Raw genomic sequence first — 24,489 nt, forward strand, 5'->3', positions numbered from 1 at the left:
AGATGTGTTGCCTATAAAGTTCGAGACAAACAATCGCTGAAATCTATAAAAAGAAAATCTATAAATCTATAAAAATCACACATTAATATTAACAGCCAGTAAGGAGCATCAAGCGTATGAGTAAATACACTAAACAACATACGGATTGACTCAGTACAAGGAGATTTGAGTCACGGCTCGGAGATCTGACAGTATGTGATCATCCAAATCCATTTTTATACCCAAAAAGCAGCAACTGGAAGCTTGCACTATATACAGATTACAACACAAACTGGATTTTAAAAAGTAGAGATTGGGTGAGTTCCTGGAAGGAGAGCCATGCCTACAAAGATGACAATGAATTTGGACAGAGTTAAACATCAGGTAAATATATTTAGTTTTCTCCCTTTAGATAAGTAAATTACTAACAAACATGAAACATGTTTGAAAAAGCCTTTATGAGAACAAATGGCAGCGTCTGGTATCAAACAATACGTAATTATATTTGTCATCCGCGCATCCATCTATTATGGATACGGCTAATCCAATAAGAGTCACAGGTGCTGGAGCCAATCCTGCTGACATTGGGCGAAAGGTGGGGCACAACCATTCACACTCACATTCACACATACAGTCAACTCGTAATCATCATTTAACCTAACTCCAATCTGTATGTCTTTGGATTGTGGGAGATATCCGGAGAAGAACCACATAGACACAGGAAGAACATACACACTCCACAGAGAGAGACTCTGGCCAAACCAGGATTCAACAAAAACAGGATTTGAGGGCGACAGCGCTAACCACTGCTCCACCATGTCATTACTTCTATTTGTTAGCAGGATCAGTGTGTAAAGACTCTTAGGCCCAATCCCATTTCACCCCTTCTCCCTAGCCCTTGTTTTCGAGGGTTATCTTGTCCCCTTAATCAGAGTTACAAGGGTTAGTGGTTAAAATCTTCCCCTAAGAATTGGGACAGCACTTCGTGGGGTGTGACATTAAATAATGAGAAACGATATTAAACTAAGATATTACAATTATTATCGTAATTTTTAAATCCTTATTAATGTAGAAAATAGAAAATTTGTGGGCCTCTCTATCATCTTGCCAGTGTTTCACAAGGCATTCTGGGAAATTCTCCGAGCCCCCCGGTTTCAAGTGTGGGTCTAAAAAATCTCAGTTTCAAGGGCTGAATAGCCCGAACACTTGGACCTACCCCTCCATCCCAACTAGGACGGGGACATACTACTCCTACTCTCGAACGGGCAAAACGGAGGGGAAGGGCTAAGGGCTAAGGGGTAGGGAGAAGGGGTGAAATGGGATTGGGCCTTAGGTGTTACCTTCAGATTGCTATGGTCAAAATGAATCAGGCAAATAGTCAAGAGCTATAATTTGTCACCTGATATTAAAGATTTAAATAAAGAGTTACCAAATGAACAAACAAGAGAAGAGGAGGAGGGTGAGGATAGATCACACTGAGAAGAGGAGGAAGATGAGAGGAATAGAGGAACCACATTCGTGTTTGAAAACCGTTTTGGTTCATTAGGATGAAGAGGAAAGAAAATGATTAACAAAGGGAAGATAATAGATAAGTGAACCAAGATGTGCTTTCAATCAGCTAATCCTTTCCATATGAAATGATGAAATCTGTTCACTGAGGCTTCAAATCAACCACATATTCAAACAAACACTGTGATGATGAAGATTAAAGCAGAAACTATAGAGCAGTGGATGGTTCAGGCATTAACATGAAAAAACACACACTGCAAAATAAAAAAATTCAACACAGCAGGGTTAAATATAATTGTGGTGACGTGTAATCTCCAAAATAGAGGATGAGGGACAAGCTTCAGAGTCAGTGCGGGTGTTTACAGAAAACTCACACAGTAACAAAGAGCATGTCTGTTGTGTTTTCAAATACATAAGTGTTGCACAAGAGTCAGTCATCGTGAACGTTAGTGTTCATGGATCAGATCCAGATATGGGGGTTTTGGTGAACTCCCTATTCTCACCTTTATCACTTTCTGCTGAAGGTTGAATGAGATCATTTTATAAAATTATATTTAATTTACATGATTTAATTCGACATTCAGGGGGCAAAACCAGGAATATTTTCCCTCTTCCCTTAACTTGGAGAGATTTTCAATGATTTCTCCGGAAAAATGCAGGGATATTGATGAAAAAATATATATGAAGTAATATTTAGGAGAATAATATTTATGAGTTTGTGTAATTTGGGTACAGATCCAAATAAAATTCCAGATCTCGTGAATTTAAATGTGGCTTCATAAGGGAGCTGTTGGGCCTTGGTGGAGGTATGAACTCTACTGAGGGCAATTTGACATAATTATGCCGTCTAAATATACAATCATCAATCAAGTTACGGTTTCAAGTTATGAATTATCTCAACAACAAAAAAAGTCCTTTCTTCAGATTTATTTTGTTGTGTAACTTGGTGGATTTACTTGTTGTGGTCTGAGTTTGTTTCAGAGTTTCTCTGTTGCCTTCTCTTTTCATCACCCCTCATTATTGCAGTGCGATAACTCTCCTCCTCGCTGTCTGGATCACAGATCAAATCAAAGTTCTGCTCAGCACGCCAATGATAAAGCAATGCGTCAACTTCAACAACATCCCTCACCTCTGGTCTATCTTCCTTTATTTGCTTGACACCAGCTTGTACTTTTATGATTGGAACATATTTTATAGAAAAAACTGGAACAGAAAAGAGGAGGCCAGGGACAAGAAGAGATCCAGTTACATGCTCGTACTACTGTCTGGGCAAATCGGAAGCATTCAAGACATATAACCCCTGTCCAGATATCGCTGATTAAATAATGCAGTCATAATAATCGAAGCAGCATTTCCATTTACACACACACACACACACACACACACACACACACACACACACACACACACACACACACACACACACACACACACACACACACAGGGTCTGTCCGTCCTGTCTCCCCATTTCCCAAACAGTCTGCCTGACTTCTTCAAATGCAGAGACGGAAAAGGAAAAGGAGAAAAATAAATAAATCTTCAATTTTAATGGCTCATTTCCGTGGGACACTACCCCTCAAGCCTTGGGCCTGACATCAGTAAAGAGACAACCCCTCAACCCCCATCCCTCCATTAAATCTTCCCATCCACCCTCTCTGTGTCCAGGAGTAGGAGGCAGCAGTATGTCTAATCAGATTTCTCAGTTTGGTCGTCCTCTCCGGAGAGCAGACAGACAGTCCGACATGCTGGTGGCAGGGCAGGGGAAACCTCCGACCCAAACAGACTGAATTCATGATTAGTTTTCTGTTTGTCTGCTCATGTGTTTATTTGTATGTGTGTCAGTGGAAAATTAACTGTGAGATTATAAACAATGCATTCGTTGAAGGATAGAAAACTTGCAGAGAGTCAATAGATGGTGCATTAATAGAAGTAAAAGTTGTATTTTCAGCCTCCAAATTGTATCTGTAATTTCCGTCAGATTAATACTAGTGTAGGCATAATTGGACATATAATTAAAAAGTTTAAAAATAACTTAGCACATTTGTTAACTGATTATCACTGAAATTACTACTAATAACAAATGATGAACAAATAAAGAATGGAGAGAGAAAAAGCTGAGAGTTTTGTAAACAAATAAAACTTCATTTCATGTTGACATATTTAATAGAACAGCTGATTACACTTCACAAAACAACTAATCACTGTATATCTGTCATCTCATTTCAAAGAGATGCAGAAAAAAAAGGAATGCTGCAGTTTTTCCCATTCATTCGTCAGTTGTATCTTTAAATGAAATAAGTCTTTGTTGTTACAGCCTAAACAAATACTGTATTTTTGAAACAGTTACTGATGAATCGACACGACTGAGGAGCACTGGTACATCCTATGGAGTTGTAATATAATGAACCGGTAATTTAATGCCCGTAAATACAGATGTGACATTACATAGAGAAAGAGGAAAAGGGGATTTTTTTATGTTTTGCGTTATCAGTCACTGCATCTGCCATTCACTGGGTCACCCTCCACTGGTCCCCGCTCCTCTGTTGTCTCTTCGCCGCTCTGTGCCTCCAATGATCTTATGTACACACACCTGACGATTACTATGCAGCGATGAAGCCGTGAAAAAGAGAAGCAAGGGACAGAAGAAAAACAGCAGGAGAGAAAGGGCTGATGGGAATCTTCCCGGCACAGTAAACACCACATGCAATAATCTATCAGACCTTTGACAACATGAGGCAAGAGCGGAAAACAAATGAAGACAGGGAGAGACGACAGAGCAGAAATAACCTATACTGATAATATGGTCAATGAAAACATGTTAATAAAAGCAATAAAGCTTTACATAAATTGTACATTTTATTATAAATCAATTTAACTGCAGGCGATTCTTTACTGTCACTGGTGTGACACCAGCTAAAGGTGTAATATTGTTTCACAGAATGCTTATGCATGTGTGTATACGTCAGTCAAGCTGGTTTCTAATTAAGAGTTGCTGTGCAAGGTTAGCGATTGTTGCTAAGGAGGAAAATCCCTATCAGCCGGCCCATTTTCATATGAATGAGCTCCTTTAATTAAACCGGAGAGCTAATGAGAGCCTATATCAAAATAATAGAATGTCTTACCAGCGTTGTACGAAGTGAACAAAAAAAACTAAAAGATGACATATAGGACGAAAAAGAGCTGAGGAGAGTGAGAGAGAGAGACGAGCGCCGTGAAAGGCAGGGAGATTAACTGGTTCTTAGCAGAAAACAGATATCTGTTGTCTTTGAACCTGTAATGTTATTTCTGCGCCGACAGAAGTTCAAAGAATCTGAGAGCCGAGATTGAGTTAGACTTTGGTGCACAAAAGGAACGAGCGGGAGAAAGAGAGAATAAATGTCGACTTGCATGTTCAAAGTCTTGTGTTTGTGTGTGTGTGTGTGTGTGTGTAAGAGAGCGAGAGAAACGCAAGAAGTAGATCTCAGATGAAGGGCAGAAAAAGAACTCTCCTCCATTGTTGGGAGTCTGTGTATTTGTGTGTGTGTGTGTGTGTGGGGGTGTGTGTGTGTGTGTGTGTGTGTGTGGTTGTCAGACTTGCACCACGTATCCTTGTGTGCTTGCTATAATTTCTCCATTTGAAGGTTAATTAACGCTTGGAGTGAAAGCTACAGGACTGCGAATCAAAGACAGTAAACAGTCTTCCAGCTGCCTCAGGGGATTATTAGAAAAATAAATGAAAGCTGCACAAAACAATTAAAAATTATTTGAAATGTGAACTTTGAGAAGTAGTTTTCCCTCCACTTTTCTGTGATAACGTTACAGCGATCTGGTACACGTGAAAAAAAATCACAGCCCACAAACATGGAAGCTTCAACTGCAGTAATGTATAAATTATGTTTTGTTTGCGTTTACATGATGAATCCATATGGTTGGTACAAAATTAAATAACTGTCCCTTTTAAATATTGAAATAAACTAAATGGAGATATAACATGAACTGCATATGTCACTTTAAACAGCAAACAAAAGATTATTGCAGCAGCCAGTGGCAAACGACAATAACAGTTAAAGCTCCTTGAAAGAAGCAGAGGAAGTTGGAAAGTGTGTGTGTGTCTGTCTGTGTGTGCGTGTGAGTGTGTGTGTGTGTGTGTGTGTGTGTGTGTGTGTGTGTGTGTGTGTGTGTGTGTGTGTGTGTGTGTGTGTGTGTGTGTGTGTGTGTGTGTGTGTGTGTGTGTGTGTGTGTGTGTGTGTGTGTGTGTGTGTGTGCGTGCGTGCGTGCGTGCGTGTGTGTGTGTGTGTGTGTGAGTGTGTTGTTAGTGGTTTTGCGAGGGCTCTGTATGTATTTGATTTGGGGCTGTGCCGTGTGCATGTCTTCACCCTCAATCTGGCAAACCAGAGGGATATGAGCTAATTAAGGAGGAAGACAACCAAAGGGGTAAGACAGGGAAGAAATCAAATTAAAGGCAGGAGGGGATTAGAGGCAGAGGCAAAGTACTTTCTGCTTTCTGCTGGAGTTCAGCTCAAACATTTGGAAAGAGAGAGGACGAAACAAAGTGAAGAGAATAAAAAGTTCAAGAGACATTTGCCAAAACTGATTTGGTTATTTCAGACCGCGTTTGCATCAAATGACCCCCCCCCCCCTCCACCACCACCACCACCACATTTTCATGTGTTCTTTTTTTGTCTTTCCGTCCATTTCTCTCCGTCTTTGTCTCTTTTCCTTCTCCCTTCAGTTCCCTCAGAGGACCTGTCCCTGCCCCAGCCCTGCAGTTCCAATCTGATGGGCATAGCGCCACTGTTTTCATAAACACAGTTTTTGGAGGGCCAGCATACATACATAAACAGCAGCACCACAGGCTGCAGTGTCAGATCTCCTCTAAACCTCCGTCACTCACTCTGCTCTTCTAAAAGCCCCATCAGCCAGTGTTTGGGCCAGTCTGACAGTGCCAGGCTTTTCAGACGTGTCCCAGACAGAACCAGAGCCATGTTTGGGTCCCTCCCCCCCACAGGCACACAGCTCCGTGGCCCGTCAGAACGCCATTGTCCCCGCCTGTCAGTCCAGGATTAACTCTGTATACACACTGACCCATTACAGAACACACAGAGTCGACCTCAGGGCACAATAAATATCCCTTTAATCTGATAACCTCTCGCTTGCTTAAAAAAGTAAGTTATTTAGAGGCTTTTGAGGGTTTGAAATGCTACGTTAGCGGATTATTAAATCTGTAAACAGTTTTCACTGAAAGTTCAAGAGCCGTTAGTGGTTTCCTCAAACTAAGATTATGAGTTTCTTAATGTTCTTTTGGTTTTTTCTTTCGTACCAAAAATCCTCCACATGGAAGAGCAGGAGCAGTCGAAGACATTTAAAGAAACCTATCCACAGTCTTAACAATAACAGCCAACAATAATAGAAGTTCAGACTCCAGGGATACATGTTGTCAGATGACTGGTCCATCAATGACGCATGTTTCACCTAATGGAGATTATTAGAGATGGTGTCTTTTTGTTTGTTATTTACAGCTCAAATTTTACTTTTTGGGTTCAATCTCAGCTCCTTCACACCCTCCTGCGCTGCTGAGTAAAGAACTGTCTGAAGGTTTGGCAGGACGTGTTTTACCAACATTTTAGATTTTAAGATTTATTTGCACCAACAACAACAGTTAGAAAACTCAAATACTGTACTTCTATAGTAAATTATACTTTTTTTGGTTCAAAATATTAGTATTTAAATGTTATGCTATTTGATCATTCTACTCAAAAAAAATTCTATGGGACATAATAATTTTAATTGCCATTTGCTTGACTGACACTTCTTTAAAAATGGAAATTGTTCATATAAAAACTCGAACAAAAACAGGGACAATATGGTAGAGCAGAAAACTTGACTACACCTTCACCAGCTTCAACAACAAAATGCTTCTTTTATGCATTAATAACAATAACCTAATGACAAGCATATAATAATATAGTTAAAAGAGAGTACTTTTAATTTCAATACTTCTAAGTAGCTTTTTCTTCATACTACTTGCGTACAGGTATTCTTGCACACTTTCAGTGCAATCAATCAATCAATCAAATTTTATTTTTATAGCCCATATTCACAAATCACAATTTATCTCATAGAGCTTTGACATGGTGCGAAAATATTACTTTTTAAGAATTTCTATTTATAATATATTTTACAGCATTTGATTGATACTTGTTTTTTTAAAGTGACACAAAGACATAAAATATCAAAATAAATATATAAATATTATATGAAAAAAAGAAAGACGTTCCCATTTCAGACTCTAAGATATGTTCCTGTTACACAGCTCCAAATCATCATCAACACTTTTTGGGCTAATGTGGACCGAAAAATCGAACGTCTTTCAGACTGTGTGACACATAAGGAGTGAGTTAGGACTGGTCTCTTTGTTTAGTCCCATCATGTTTGGTGACTAATACAATAAACATCACATCTACCTCGAGGTCTCAGCGGGTCAAACGGACTCCCCAAGGCCCCCCCTTTTAGACATTTCATGAGATGGTATAACAAGCATGACATCCCAAGAATAGATGACATGTTTTTGACATCTTTCACAAGGTTATGCAGAGTGGAAGTGGGTTTTCACATGACCCCACACATCACGGACCCCACTGGGCAAGACGTTAGCTGATGAACCGGACCACCAGCTTTTATCCCTCCTCCCTGAAGCTTTAAGTCTCCTCAGCAGTAACACAATGCTCAAAAGGGAACAGCTTCAGGCCTTTCCTTCAAATTCATTACTGTGCTGTTTTAACATAATCAATGGGGACTACATTGCCTACACAAGAGTTCAAACCAAAATACTGGTTTAAAAACAGTTTTGATGATGGCAACAGTGGTGGCACAGTATACAATGAAAGTTTGCTTGACAAAAATGCTGATTAGGAGAGAGAGGTACCCTGGTTCCATCCCCCTGGCACCCTCAAAGGATAATTGATATCTTATTTTATATTTTTGTAAAGAATTTCAACAGGTCCAGTAAACCATGCAATGTGCTATCATGGATGTGTTTTTATTTGCTTATTCACCATCTTTCCTCCTGATCTTTTTCTGAATAAGAGAACATATCATAATAGTTGCAGTCTAATTCAAACATATGGTTCACTCGTTGCTGAAGTATATTAATTGTTTGTTGTTTGACTCTAAACATACATGATCAGCAGAGAGGAGTCAGTAATGTCATTAAAAAAAGATGCATGTAAGAAGGATGGATAATGAAGGGAGGGTATTGGAGAAAAGTGATTTTTTTTCCCTTTGTTTACTTAACTGCAGTCCAGATGTGTTGATGTGCACCTCTGTCCCCCCTCCACTGTATGTAAGGTGAATGAGAGACAACATGGCACGGACAGGTGCACAGACTACTGGCTGACATATTTCAAGGTGACGCTGCAGGTGACCTGTGACCCGGACGACTTGGACTCTGCACGGCTCAGCTTTAAATATCGACTGTTATTCTTCTGCCGTCAACCTTTCGACAACGTCCCTTCGTCCTGAGGTGACGCGGGAGGAGAGACAAGAGGATGACAGCGGCAGTAAAAACAGAGTGTCAGGGTATGGAAACAGTATATCAATAGGTTGCCTTGTTGAGGTGCCAGCCCTCGTTTGCATGTTTTTTTGACTGTGTAAATTAGACAGGAATAGATATGCAAACAACGCAGTGGTGATGGGAGAACAATGGTGGTCTTAAAAGCTTGTCTTTCATTAGGAAGTACTGCCTACTGAACAGTACTTCAATAAAAATGGCTGTTATCTATACATAAATACATACTCAAGGTCTATATGGATTAATTGGGAAATGTTGACCTTGCAGAAGAGAAGTCAATGTGGAATATAAAACATAATAGTAAAGATGGCGCTTAGTAGAGATTTATATACCAACCACTGTTGCAGATGGAGTACAACCCCATACAGTAACGGTATTCCCTGACGGCAGAAGTCTCTTTCAGCAGTTGTGCCGCTGCCACACAGCAAATATTGTTCAGGAATGGTTTTAGGAACATGGAAAAGAGTTCAAGGTCTTGACCTGGCCCCCAAATTCCCAAGATCTCAATCTGATCGAGCATCAGTGGGATGTGCTGTAATAAGAGTTTGATCCACCGAGGCCCCCACGTCGCAACTTACAGGACTTAAAAAGATCTGATACTAACGTCTCGTGCCTGATAACACAGGACACGTTCAGAGGTCTTGTGGAATCCATGTCTACACAATATTAGACAGATGGTTTGAATGCTGTGGCTTATTGCTGCAACATAAAAGCAGAGAATATACTGTCTACTTTTATGTTAAATTTATCGGATATATTTGAAATACCGCTTGCACACAAAAAACAGGTAACGCAAAACAGTTTAGAGGTACGAGTACTCATGCACAATCCTGGAAACTAGCAGACAAATTAACAACAAACAAACACAGACAAAAACCTAATTTGGTAGAGGTATTTAAAATAGTTTCTGGTATTGCTTTGAAAAGAGGACATTATGTTCTTTCATATCACGATTACTTGAACCTTAAATGGGTTTGCGTTATGATGATACCAAAATTCTAGCTGTTATAGGAGCAGTGAAAGGGTTTGTAACCATACATTTACAAAAGCAGGCATAAATCATTTACAAAGGTTTCGAGACAAAATCAAAAGAACTGCAAAAGAAGTCCGCAGCTGATGGGGGATAGGGGGGATGGGGGGGAAGGCTGCTTCGGAAATGGACACGTTTAATGAAAGCAGCTTCGGTTGTATTAATTAAACAATGCCCATTTTAATCATGACTAATTATATTTGTAGGCAAGGTTTGAGAGGATGGAGGGGGAGGGAGGGTGATGGTATCTGTGTCTGTGCTCATTAGGGCTGTGGAGCTGTCTGGTGGCAACATACGACTTCTGTCATCAAACAATCAGTAATAAACATAACCTCTGTCAGGGTGATACTGTAACTACTGCGATCGCAGGACAGGTTGAAAAAAAGCAGCTTCATAATTTTGAAAAATATAAATACATTGTCAAACAATTAGAAATAGTCTGGAGCGAGGTATGGATATATTTCAGCACGTTAGCAGCCTAACCACCTCCCCACTGGTTAAACAGTTAATTAATGTTGCAGCCATTTATCAGTCAAATGGCTGCTAATTAGTCTTTTCAATCTCCTCTGCTTTGAACCACATTCTAAACTCCGCTCTCTCTCCCTCCTCTTTTCGCCTCGTCAATAATCCAGCCACCATATTCTCTTCCCTCTGTGCTGTCCTGCTATCTCTGCTCATCAGCCGCTGTTTCCCATCTATAAACATTCAGGAGCGGAGACGCTGACCCTCGACTCTCGGCTGACCCGGAGGCCATCAGCAAAAAATAGAAAGAGCGGTATTGAAGGGAAATCATCAGGATGAGAGATTTAAAAGGAGAAATATGTACGAGGGTATATGTGGATCTACAATATGAGCGCCAGGGCGAAACATACTGCATAATATCAAAATGTCTTGGGAAGACAAGTTGGTGTGACTGCTTTCCCATGTTCGGTATTATTCCTGGTTGTAGACTGATGTTGTAGACTGATGAGGATGATGATGATGTTGATTTATGTGTGTGTATGATAAGCTGAGGTGAGAACACACTCCCAGCTGCAGTCACATAGCCTCCCTGTCCCCTCTTCTTGCCACAATCAGCTACGGCCCTAAAAGAGGATTATTCAGTCCATCCAAACCTCCTCACCTAAGCTCAGAGGGGACTCTACTCACGCACGCACACACAACAGGATTAGCATGCATGTTAAAACATAGTAGGTGAAACGTGCTGCAGCCACACTCCTGTGTCTGTATTAGTGGAACGTGAGACGATCTTTATCAAGACAAAAAGGATGGGGGAAATAAAGGTGATTCAGCAGTTTACAATTATTATTGAGGCATAATGCATTGTATTTTTTTTTTATGGTTTAAAAAGCTGAAAGAAAACAATGGATTTTGACTTACGTTTAGTTATATATTAGTTTATATGGTTTCTATTTTATTTATATATATATTTTATTTGAAAATATACATACAAATTTAAAGATAATATGTATGAAAATGTAAATTATCTAAAAAAAATTGAAAATAAGAAACTCTGTGTTTATATTTTCCAAAAACCTCTCACATCCATCTACGCGATGACACAAATCTGGGCCTCATCATGACCTGCCTGTGTAATTATAACATTATGGCAAATATTGAGAGCTCTAAAAGATGATTTCCATTATTGTCTAATTAGGAGACATCCGCGCAGTAAAGAGAAAAAGGTTTTCAATAAAAACTAGAATGGATGGGGAATGAAAGAGGGGGGTGGAGCGAGAAAGAGAAACTGGAGAGACTCAGGAGTAAAAAGCGACAGAGATTTTTTTTCTTGTCTGGTTTTCTATAAGAGGAAGGAGAGGAGATAAGACTAAAAGGACTGTCACTCAGAGGAACAATCCCTCCAGTGTCCCCTCTTGCTCCTGCGGCTCCTCCCTCCCTTTCTCTGTCCAATTTCCACAGATTCCTGCTGAGATAGTCGCTGTTCACAGGGACAGTTTGCTGACATCATCTGCTACATACCGACTATCCTGCACTCTCACTGCACCGCCCCACCACACGCCTGTGACAGGACGGACACGCATCTGCACAGACGGCCACTGACAAACCCTTTGCAGAGCTCAATTATTATAAAGCATTATATTTATCAATGCCATTAAAACCCTTAGCTATTAGGGGGCTATGTTTTCACCCCTGTCCATTTGTTTGTTGGTTCATTGACTGTCAGCAGCTTACACAAAAAACTATTGAGCAGATTTCCACAAATCTTGGTGGAAGGAAAGAAAAAAAATTCATTTTGGTACAGATCCGGATGAGGGAGCAAATCCAGGAATTTTTCATCACTCTCTTGACGTTGTGTGCCAGGGAATTTTGTGAGGACATTGATCTTGATGAGAAAAACAAATCAGGTATATTTAAGGAACTGATATCTATGAGTGTGTGCAATTTGGTGCTTGATTGAATTTAAAAGGGACTGTTGAGCCATGGCTAAGGTATGCACTCTACTGAGTGTCATTTAAAATGTATTTAAAATACAATTTCTGTAACTTAAACCCAAAAGCAGTTGTTTTCTGATGAGGGTCTGCGGAACCCTGGGAGTCAGGCACTCTGCCATTTGGTCTGTGAAAAGCTTCTACCTAAAGCAGAAGGTACACTTCTTATGGATATTAGTAGCAGCCGGGATCGTATATTTATAGAATAGGTTTTGAGCAAAGCAAAAGGAAATGATATGGTATAATTTGTCCATTATACTGTACAGAATAGAAAATTGTCAGCAGAGCAAAACAACCAGAGAAACCTGCAGTTAGGGTCAGTATGCAAATGCCGTGTATAGTAATTGCAAAATATGTTTGCAAGGTCTCTTTCAATAAATATCTACAGCAGCATGTTCTGCTCTTATTTGCATCAGGCAAAGATTGTCAGATAAAATGTTGCATATTTTGTTCTGTGCAACATCTGAAGCAAGTAAAAATGTCCACCAAAGGGTTGTACAGCTGAGGTCATCTTTACATTTGAGGAACTTAAATAAGACAATGTTTGTTAAGTTGTTTAATAACAGTTAAGTGATGATCAAAATGTTTAATTCTCTGTTAAAGAAATGAACTGATCACTCAACTACCTGGTAACGTAAAAAAAACTAGTCCATCATTTGTGATTCCTAAGGACACGACCAATTGCCACACAGAGAACAGTCAGAACTGGAGGTTCAGGATAGATCTGTGTTTATTTGTCAATGATTAGGATTCAATTCAAATCAAGCAACCGCTGCTGTAATTGCTATTCTGGGCTAAAATGCAGCTCTACAAAATACGATAAAAGAAAATAAAGTGAGAAGAAAAAAAACATTGAAATATGGAAACATTCTGAAATCACAGGGCAGTAGCCAATGCATCCAAACCTGAAACAGGACATGATCTGGAGTGACGCAGGCCCTGAGAACATAGATTTGAACGAAGCTATGATGCCAGAAAATGTGTTTAGGACAATTAGGACTCAGCTAAAGTGGAAACATCCAGGAAAAAAAAGAAGTTTGCTGTTAATGAAAGGAATCGATTGAGACTCGTTCAACAAACAGGAAAAGAAAAGTGATTTTGTGATACAAATCAAAAGCATCAGGTACACAAGCTTCCATCCTTGTGATGGAAGCAAACTGGATTAAGTCCATCTCCATAAAGGAAGATAAAAACAACCAGTGTTTCAAATGCACTCAGCATTCCACAATGATTGCATTTCAGCAGACTGTCGCCGACTGCAGAAAATAGGCTAATTGAAGAAAGTTACGCAGTCCTGATATCAAGGCCAGTATTCCCCTCACCTCTACGTGACCTCTGAGGCTGTCTCTTTCTCCCCGTCTCCAGCACTGTGACTCTGAGTCAGGCCCAAGTGTTCGCAACAGAAATCAGGACTGCACCATCTTTTTGTGGGGATCAAAGATATAACGTTTAAAATGTAAGTGGATGCCAACAGGCTGAGAATCTGCTTTGGACTCCTCTTCATTTCCTGGAGTACCTTTGCCTCCACCTTTTCCTTTCTTCTTAGAGGTGGAGGACAACAGCTGCTTGGTTTCCGGGTGAAGACCCTCTGAGGAAAGGATAAACAGACGGCTCAAACAAAAGGGTAAAACATCTAAAAGAAAAACATTATATAAATAGATCCCTTTATGTAATAAATCCAGAGTATAGTGTATGCTGTCCTACACTGTGTGCAGCACTATATCATCTCAGGGTGGGTGTATCTGATGCATGATAGAGATCTTTTCTTCCCCGTTATGTGTACAGTATTAGTGCTGGAGCCTGTTTGGTGCTCTGACCTCGAGATCAACTGATGTCTGCATCCTCCTGATGTAACTGATCAAAATATCTCAGTTGCTTGTCGAGTCTTTGTCTTATGGTTCGTGGCCTCTTCTGGTTCATCCTGACACGTGGACACCAACATGGTGTCTCCTCTATCTCCTTAAACTTCATTCTCAGTCGTACTGAGCTGCTTCCTGTGAACGCTGAGTTTCTGTTCAGTGCACTTCATGCATGCACTATAAATTCTTCTGTGTAGTCATATCTGCACCTCTTTTGTATGTGCATGTTTTCAAGGATGAAATACTGTCTGGCTTTCACACGCGGAAGGTAAGAAATGTTCTGCGTTCACTGCTTTAGATGCTGCCTGTCTGACCTCACGTACAACGGCGCCAGCATTATTCTCGTTATCTCTACGCCAATGTGAGGGTTGTTATGGTTGTAGCGTAGCCAGAAATCTCCTTAGTTATCTGGGATCAGCTGAAAAACGTTCATTTACCACCACAAAGCACATTCATACACCCGAACTTAAATGTTTTGTGTTTGCATGCAAGCGGCACTTTTCTCATGTTTTTCTTCAAATACATTTGTAGGTATTTGACTCTGAAAACGTGAAAACATCTACCACATCTACTATGCAATAAAAACCCTGCACAGACCAAATGAGACGCGACTATCACTGAGGTCTAAAAATCAAGATAAGTGCACATGAAGCATCAGGGATATGACTGGTGGCCTCCTTATCAGCCGAGGTGGAACATTTTCACCAAACTAAAACCAAACATGAGTTAAGGGGCAAAAGAAATTGGGTCAGCAGTTGGAGGGTGTATATTTTGGGGGGTGAATTATAACACCAGGTTTCCGACCACTTTAGAGTTTTCAGTGCTTAGACTAGATAAGAGTTTGGAGTAATGATAATCTTGTTGCCTTCTGTGACCACAGAAGGATCGAAATACACTGAATGCGAGTTGATGAAATTCTAAACACAGTGACTTGATGCTGTGCTGCAGAGTTTTTAACATCAGTCACTATCACAAAAGTTGTGAGTAGTTAGTTATATGATTGCACATACAGTGAGACGTACAGTATATGTTGGGAACTGGTAAAACATCACAATAGATTCACATTAGACAAATGAATTAGTGGGTTGCATATATCTTGATGATCAATTCATTGTGTACTCTTTTTTCTTAATAAAATACTGACTACTGAACAACTACAGCTTTGTAAATGTCAATATTGTTTGCTATTCAGTGTTTCAAATAAATTGATGAATTTGTGGCGCCCGCCACAATATAAACATTGACAACAGCGTACTTGTTTTCAATTTATTTAGAATTTACAATGGGTAAAATATGATTTCACTATAGAGCTATGTGCATTGCAATGATTCACTCAGCCCCTTCTTGCCCCATTCTCTCTCTAAGTCTTAAACACAAATGACAACAGATCCAATGTCATACAACGCTGCAGTTTGATAGCCATCAGTAACACTGGGAGAAATCCAAGTTTTCATGTAAGATGAAGAACTGGAGCGGAAACTAGGAGGTCCGACCGTCTGCATGGACAGTAAAAACACTATGGATCATAGTGAAAATCCGGTAGCTCGCAGTTGCGCAGAGACGTGGTGAGCATCGTGGCAAATAGTGCTGAAAATCGTGTTGCACACCAAATCAGACATCTCTTGTGTTATTATGGGAAGTGTAAAAACTATTTGGTTCATTATGAAAATGTGGCAGGAAAATGTTGAATATAGCAACTGGCCACAGTCAAAATAATGAATGGGGAGCACTGCTCAGCGTGCGAGTTTGAGTGTGCAAGTGTGAGGCAGTGAAGAGGATGTAGGTGAGGTTCTCTTTCTAAATGTTTTTGTTTTCTCATTCCCTCCCGGTGTGGAGCCGTGGGTTTGGAGCAACAGAAGGTAAAATAAACAGAGAACAGACTTCCCCCGGAACACAGGCAATCCCCAGAGGAATCCTGGGAATGTGGCTTAGGATTACCACATCCTGAAAACTGTCTGTGGAACCCCGAAAAGACAAGGAGAGGTCTTCTGTGTTCTGGATGTGTGTGCTGATGAAGAGGGATACTTCACTACACCTTCCAGTGTCAAGCTACGGTCAGTGTCTACTTTTGAGATGCACCTGGGACTCCTTACCTTGTATCCGAATCTTGTACTTCCCGCTCTGTCCAAAGCCACCCTCGATAACGCCGCTCTCGCCCGTCGACAGTGTGACCTTCAACCCCACAAAGAGCTGGAGGTTGGTCTCCTTCTTGAACAGGTTGCGGCCAATCACAGTGTAGTCATCACTCACCTGAGCACAAGAGAGTGGGAAAGAGGCTTATGAGCAAGGGACTTAATAAAAGACACAGTAAAAACTAAAGATGTGACAGAGGTTATATTTCCCCCCTGTCCATTTGTTTGTTGGTCGGTTTGTTTGTCAACGGGATTTCACAAAAACTACCAGAGTACCACAAAACTTGGTAGAAGGATATGACAAAGGCCAAGAAGGCTCCCGTAACATTTCAGGGTTTAAGGATTTTTGGACGCTTCAGAGTTTAATGATTATTCTGCACAAGTATTCCGATAATTTTACACAATCATTGATGCAGGTTTATTTAGGGAGCTGGTATCCATGAGTGTGGGCAATTTTGGTGGTTATCCAAACAAAAGAGGACTGCTTTGCCTTGGTGGCAGAATACACACCACTGAGTGTCATCCTAGTTGAGTGTAACCACATCAGGATGTCTTTTGATTCGATCGGCTGGCTCCTTCCTGCGATGTCTATGTGCTGTGTGGGTTGCCATTATTTCACTTTGTTATCTTGGCTGGCTGAGGGAGAAGAGTTGATCATCTGTCCTGCGCCACACTGTTTGTCGGCGGTAACGTTATTTAAGAATCTCCGTCTAGCTGTCGCGCACAATCTCCTTTATCCTCCTGGACATTTTACGCCATGTTTGTTTGTATTTCTTGCTTAACATCCATCCCTAAGTCGATCTAACCTGCCACTAATATGATAAGAGGAGGGCACCACTCTGTCTCCTGCTCACCCCCCCACCGCCAGCCCTATACTGTCTTCGTCCTTTCCCTCATTCATTCTTGAACGTTTGACCCTGACTTCCCTCAAGCCTGACTGATGCACTGATAAAGACAAAAATTACAGTTGCTATACACATCCAATAGACCGTATGAATTGTGGCTGGATGAGGCTGTCATATCTCAGCAATGCCAGTAATGTGTTCTTTTACCAGAGAATTCTTAAGTCTTGAAACATAACTGCCTTTTTCTGGAAGACGACAAATGCAACGTCACATGACCATGATCAGACCTCTCGCACGCACTCTTTTACTCCTGAGGCAGCGACTGGAGCTGTCAACAGCCTGAGGTGCTAACAGCAGGAAACTAGTTCACACTCTTGACCTCTAACCTGAATCTAACCCTGCACGAGGGTGCACACAGTTTAACTATAGCATGCCAAAGGACATGAGTCATAACATCTTCCGGGCACACACAAACAAAAATACATACAGCAAAAGTTTTGGGATGGTGGTAACCTAAACATTTTTATTTAATCTGATATTGAAGTCAATAAGAGAACGTGAAATATCGTTTGAACTGAAGTTAGGGATTTAGGGAAGAACATAACAGTTATAACACAAAAACTAAAATCAAGATGGCATGTAAGTGAAAGAGAGGAGTGGAGGTAGAGAGAGAAAGATCCTGAGCCAGAGAGAGAGAGAGCCAGAGTCACGTTAACACAGTCATGTGGGTATTCCTGTGCCACTCAGGTGTGTCCAAACAGCGCCAGCCACTGACAGCTAGACAGGGCTACTGGCGTCAGGCGGCCACCCACACACACCTCAGTGTCTCAACACATGCAATGGCATGCGTACGCAGCCTACCTCAAACGCTGCTCATCAGGGCTGCATATACATGCTTGTTTGTGTGTACGTGTCTGTTTATGAATATACAATAGGGGCTCTGTCTGACAGGCACGCTCCAGTGCCACCAGCAATGAGAAACATCCAAAGAACCAGAGGCAGAAGAAGAACAAGGTGATATAGAGGGCAGAGGGGCAAGAACAACAATCAAGGGTGAGAGGAGAGGTTGATAATCATGAAACAGAAAATTTTAAATATCAAACCACAGAGTATCCACTTACCCTCTCCACCTGTCCCTCCTTGTGTTTGGTCTTGTAGATGTGCAGCTGAGGCAGGGCAGTCTCTGCATAGCTTTTATCTTCAAACCCCTGTAACAGACGGCCTTGGAAGGCTAACCGACATGCATTGGCATTGATGTCTCTGTCCAGCTTGGAGCCAATCACAAGGCAGAGGGAGGGACATGTGACAGGCCGCTCAAACTCTAACAAGGCCCATTGCTCTGGGTCAGTTCCTGAACTCGACTCTCCCTGACTTGTGACATACTCATCCTGGTAGAGGTACTGCTTGTCACAGGTGAAAGGAGTTTCAAGAGAGTAGGGCAGTGATGGAGGTGTTTTAATGTCGGCTGAGGACTCGGAGGCTCCTACAGGTGGCAGGCCAAAAAAGGTAACCTTCGCCATGACTGTCTCGTGACCCATGGTGATGTGGAACTTGGCACGGGTGGCAAGAGAACCCTTGAAGTAGCCTATCTTTCTGACAGAGATGACAGCTGCATAGAGTGTGTGCAGGGACCCTTGGGTGCACACCACACCCCGCTCCAACAGTTTAGGGTCAAACTGTGTCACACACACACCCACACGATCCCCCTGCATTGCCCCCGACACTGGCTTCCGAAACATCTGCACCGATTTGATCTTCTTGGTCACCTGATGTCAGAGTGTAGAAATACAGAAAATAACAATTTGTGTAAAAAATAATTTCCACAAATAACAAACATCAATTTAAAACTAAATTTAACAGTCTGATAAAACTACACACAGATACAAAAGTAAGTACAAACTTTATGAATACAGGGACTGTGCTGCTTCAAGGTTGTATTTATATCTTTTCATAAAATTAAAAAAAAATGGGTGGATTTTTTTTATTTCATATTTCTTCAGGTCTCTTACTTTCACATTTAAAAGATGGATACTGAACCTGGAATACAGCATGAGATTAAATACAGATTAAAACATCACCTATTATTCCCACAGACATAATATTTAGGAAATAAAGGCCCACATCTTCTCTATAAAATATGCACATCGGTAAACAGCTCATCAACTTGCAGTTCTTATTGAAGCATAACAGTGGCTCTCTGGATGTCATTATTGATGACTACAATCCCCTTTGAGGGGGTCAATTACTTTAAATGAATCAATTAATAAAGATCTCAGAGACACGAAAATTATTCTCAATTGATTATTTCTTGGGGATACAAATTCGGAGGGTTTCTTCAAGTGAAAACTCACATTTACATCTCTTTGTTTAATAAGAAAATTCTGTGTTAAAACTTATTTTATTATTTTATTTTTTACATCATAGTTTTCTTCAGTAACTTGTAGTGTAAATTAAATAGTATCCATTTATCTGTCTGCCTAGTAGTCAATCTATCTTTCTTTATATTTACTTCATCCTAGTGTCTGAGGTTTTCTTCAACTGCACACAGAGCAAATCAACAGAATTAGACCAGGCTGAGGCTTTATCTTCCAACATTAAGACATTTGCTGCCCCCAAGAGGTGAATAGGATAACTGCAGATAAAACTGCTGCGGGCTACTGAAAGTTTCCATCTGTTCTATATTACCCACCCCCGGTCCCCTCATCCTCCTCTCACATTAAACTGACACATCCTCTGGACCCGCTCAGCCGTCCCTCCCTCCGTCTGCCCACTTCCACTCAACTGAACTTCCGAACTTCTGTGGTTTCTACCAAAGCATTACCGGCTCTCAGGAATGTTCCTTTCTTTGTAAATATCAGAGGTTCTGAATTCCTGCCCGTCTAGAGGATACCTTCAGTGCTGGGATTTCCACAGTGTCGTTGATGGCCAACGACCCTTGCAGGATAGTGCCGGTCATGACGGTTCCCTGACCACGGATGGAGAAGCAATGGTCCACAGCCATCAGAAGGTCACCTGAAGGGTCTCTCTTAGGGAGGTACGTCTGTTTCTTCAGGAGCTGAGAGAGACAAGCAAAAAAGAGAAGCAGACATTTTCACACACACAATGATATGACTGCTGTCATAATATTGTACGGACACAATTACTAAAATATGAGACCAGATGAAAGAGAAGAAGAGGTGATAATCATATCTATATTTATCCAGTGCCAAGTCTGACTTTATGGTGGCTTCAGAAACAACACCTAGTACACATTTCCTCCTGTTATACGTGCATTTATTTGAACACCCAAGGGAAATGAGAATAATATTTTTTCTACAGCAGTATACTGTGCGATGACATCAGTTTATTTATGTTTTGTCTGTTCTTAATTAGCAGATATTGAAAAAATTGACAAGAAAACACTGACTGATAAATCAGCCAGGAGTAATGTGGAAATATATTGACTTCAGCAATTACAAAACATTACAGTTATGCCAAAGATAACTCAGAAAGTTTGTTTTTATTATCACATCCAACAGAGAGAACTGACAAGTTTATTGTTTTAAATTCAAATGTGTAAGTCTTGTTTTTATAGATCAAAAATAGTGATCAACAAATTGCATTATATTCAAGTGCGTTTCCAGACCTTACCTCTATTAACTGGGGCAATCCCTGTGGCTCCTCTGTGTCAGGGGCCTCTGGGCCCCCGGGCTTTGCTGCTACAGCAATCACTGGACATTCCTTAAATCTGGCCAACAACAAAAAAATACATGAAGCGCCAATTACTTTATTCTTTGATGTTAAAATAATGATTTAAGTTGCTTAAGGTAAAATAAATGCAGAAATATAGTACTATAGTAAATGCAGATGAGTAGCTGTGGCTCAGAAGGTAGAGCGGGTCATACATTAATTTAAAGGTCAATAGTTTGATCCCTGGATCCTTATGTCCAAATGTCTGAGTGTCCTTAGGCAAGAATGCCCAATTTCTACCAATGCACCACTAGTTTGTGATTGTTTGTGTGTTTGGAAAGCATCATGTATAGAACAAGCGCTGTATGCCACAAACGTCTTACCTGTTATGACCTGAATTTCACATCTCTACACTTATCCCATTTAATTATTTTATCTTATTATATTTGATCAAATGCAGACCTTGTGGTCTCCAGTGTTTTGTGCAGTCTCTTGGTCATCTTCTCAATGGCGCTCTGTCTTTTGTTGGGTGGCAGGAGGTCAACCTTGTTCAGGACGACCACCATGCGAGGGCAGGTCAGCTCTCCTATCAGGAGACACTCTGCCGTCTGAGTCTGTATCCCCTTCACCACATCCACTACCAGCATCATCAGGTCAATGATTTGGGCACCTGGAGAAGACAGATAATGATGGAGAATATACATTTTACTTAATTGGAAAAAACAGTGATCTGAAGCACAATAGAACAGTTATTTGCTGTTACAGACATTCATGCTTTTCTGTTCTTCTACAAAAAGAAAACTGTACATAGTTTCAGTGAAGAGAACATGAAGACTGCAACAGCAACACAAACAGGAACGGACACAGACGCCCAAGAATAACAGTAGAACAAGACAAGAAATCAGGAGAGGGGTGCATGGAGGCATAGAGAGAGTAAAGGGCTAGAGGGTTGAAACCCGAGCTGAAGCTCACTTGGTTGTCTTTCCTTTCCCTAACTTTGGCTGTCTCTCTTTCCTGTGCTCCCCACTTTTCTCTCCCTCTATTTGGCTCTCTCTCCTTCCTGTGCTCTCCCCACTTGAGACAGGACGGGAAGTTTAACACATACCCCCATCCAAACACTTTCCTTCCTACCTAATCTACAGCATGTGCCACCCCACTGGCTCATATTTAGTATGATGGTTACATGCCACAGCAGCATTTAGTCTGCTTTAATATCAGAAACATTACTCCGATCAAAGTCTGCCCCCTGCACAGACTTAAGTTTTAAAAGAGTGGGGTCTTGTTTCATTTCCTCTGGAACCCCACAACTCGTACTTCCACCGTCCTCATCAATATGGCATGATCAAGCAAGATGCCTTCAGAGAGAGGACGCCCTCTGCTGGAGAGGTCAAAGTCGTGTGTAGTAGTAGTGAGAATAATGTATAAAGCTCCTTGTCAAGATCACAAGGTATCAATGTATCATTTTCAATTCTGAAGTGTTATCAACATTCTGCTACGACAGAAACTTGGACTCAAGTTTGGTGGATGATTGTGGAGAGTTCAAAATGCTTCTGCTCTCTTCATGAACGTTTTCTGCAACTGATGTCATCAATAAAAAACATTGTTCCAAAACATTCTACAACTTTGGTAACGCTCAATCATTTTCATAGTAACTTCACATATTTTATACTTACTTGGATAGAAGAAATAGATCTTAGGAAGTACAAAGTATGTCAATATTTATCTTTGATGCCATATGGCAACAGAAATATTATTATGTGGTTCGCTACATTACTATCAGCATATCAGCTATTACTACTTGGGTACCTGGAGGAAACCTGCAAACACTATGTGTAACCGGTCATTATATATTTATTCATATAAATTAATAGTTAGTGGTAAAAATTAACTAGGTGTGTGTGTGCCGGCTGTGGGTGAAAAAAACATAAAAATAATAAGTACATTCTCATGCATACCCCAGTACGTATAGATAATGGACCAAGCATCCATTATCTATACTTTTGAGGGTCACAGAGGGAATGGAGCCAATGCCAGCTGACATTGGGTGAGAGGCAGGTTACACACTGGACAGGTCTTCAGATTATGACAGGGCCAACAAAAAGATAAATAACTATTCACACCTAGCCTCAATTTAGAGTATTAAGTTTATCTAACCTCAATCTGCATGTCTTTGGAGATCTCAATGGTCTAAAGTCCAAAGCTGACAGCGCGTTATCTGAACTATTCCCTAAGCTCTGAAATAGTGTCCTGTCCACTCGATCTTGTCCTATTAATAATTTTAAATCTAATTCAAACCCCTGTCATCTTTTAATTCACCCTGATCCTTTTAAAATCCCTCTTTTCTTTATCATGTTTACTTGCCTCGTGTTTATTTATTGCACTGTTCTCTTGCACAGTTTTTACTTTCTTAATATACACACTTTCGTTTGTTTACCACATTGTAAAGCACTTAACTGGTTTACAAATATATCTGACTTGGCCTCCTCCTGTATCATCATCCAGCTTTATAGTGATCAACACACCCTGTGTGGGTATCCAAGATTAGTTCACGACCCTTTGATCTACAGTTATCTCAGTGAGATGTGGCATCGAACAAACGTGCAGACAATTCACAGCGCTCACCTCCAATGATGGTGCGGATGAGAGAGGCGTGTCCCGGACAGTCCACCAGGGTGAACTGCAGGCTGTCGTACTGCTGCTGTCCGCCGCTGGCCCGCAGCTGATCGGGTAGATCCACTGTGAAGGAGGAGAAGCCGAGGTCCAGCGTGATGCCCCTCTCGCGGGACTGCGGGTTCTTGTCGAAGGCGGCCGTGGAGGCGGTGCTGCTCAGCGCCCGGGCCAGCGACGTCTTCCCGCTGTCGACATGTCCGAGCACCCCGACGTTAAAATTCAACGTTTTAACGCGGCTGTCGCCCCCGGACTCTGACATTTTAACTCGAGGCTTTCCTCAACTTTGACCTGGACCTTGAACTCAGCTCCGACGGAAGCAGACGGCAGTGCTGGCTAGCTGTCAGCTAACTTTTCCCTCGTCAGCACCCGTCAGTTCTTACAGAAAACATACCACGCAGCAAGCTATGCTAACTAGCTTAACTAGTGTATGGCTCACTAAATAATTCGACTTTACTTTGGTGTGAACTACTTTCCTGTTGTCCGTCACTTCATCCCCAGGACAGCATGATGAGGCGGGTCCTGTTTTTAGCAGTTAGCATAAGTTTAGTATAATAAAGGAGAAAAGCCGTGTCTGTCAAAATGTCTCTCAGGTTAAAACTTAACAGCAACGTGTTGACGTGATAAGTAAAAACACCCGTCATTAAGTTCCTCACTCATTCAGCGACATCTCCTCGCTGTCAAGTTTCCAGCAGTTTCTACCTCGACAAAGCAATTCTAAGCACGACCGGAAGTGAAGACGCTGGTGTACATGATTGACACAAGCCTTAGCCAATGAACGTGCAGTACGGCTTCGCATG

General features: G+C 41.1%; 2 protein-coding genes across 2 annotated transcripts in view; one reads left to right on the forward strand and one right to left on the reverse strand.

Moving 5' to 3' along the window:
- The first annotated feature begins 12,975 nt into the window (after positions 1-12,975).
- Positions 12,976-24,489, forward strand: part of LOC128425379 (40S ribosomal protein S26) — a 178,121-nt gene continuing 166,607 nt past the window's right edge. Inside the window, exon 1 of the mRNA XM_053411972.1 lies at positions 12,976-12,980. Within this exon, the coding sequence (XP_053267947.1) occupies positions 12,979-12,980 (2 nt within the window). The 5' untranslated portion in view covers positions 12,976-12,978. The remainder of the gene's footprint in view (positions 12,981-24,489) is intronic.
- Positions 13,059-24,428, reverse strand: eefsec (eukaryotic elongation factor, selenocysteine-tRNA-specific). Its single transcript, XM_053411786.1, has 7 exons — positions 23,645-24,428; positions 21,485-21,692; positions 20,984-21,080; positions 20,244-20,408; positions 18,475-19,119; positions 16,470-16,626; positions 13,059-14,105 (listed from the first exon to the last, which is right to left on the reverse strand). Exons 1-7 carry the CDS (start codon positions 23,949-23,951, stop codon positions 13,924-13,926), a joined length of 1,761 nt encoding a protein of 586 aa, XP_053267761.1. The 5' UTR covers positions 23,952-24,428; the 3' UTR covers positions 13,059-13,923.

Source organism: Pleuronectes platessa, chromosome 2, assembly GCF_947347685.1.
Source record: "Pleuronectes platessa chromosome 2, fPlePla1.1, whole genome shotgun sequence".
Lineage (NCBI taxonomy): Eukaryota > Metazoa > Chordata > Actinopteri > Pleuronectiformes > Pleuronectidae > Pleuronectes > Pleuronectes platessa.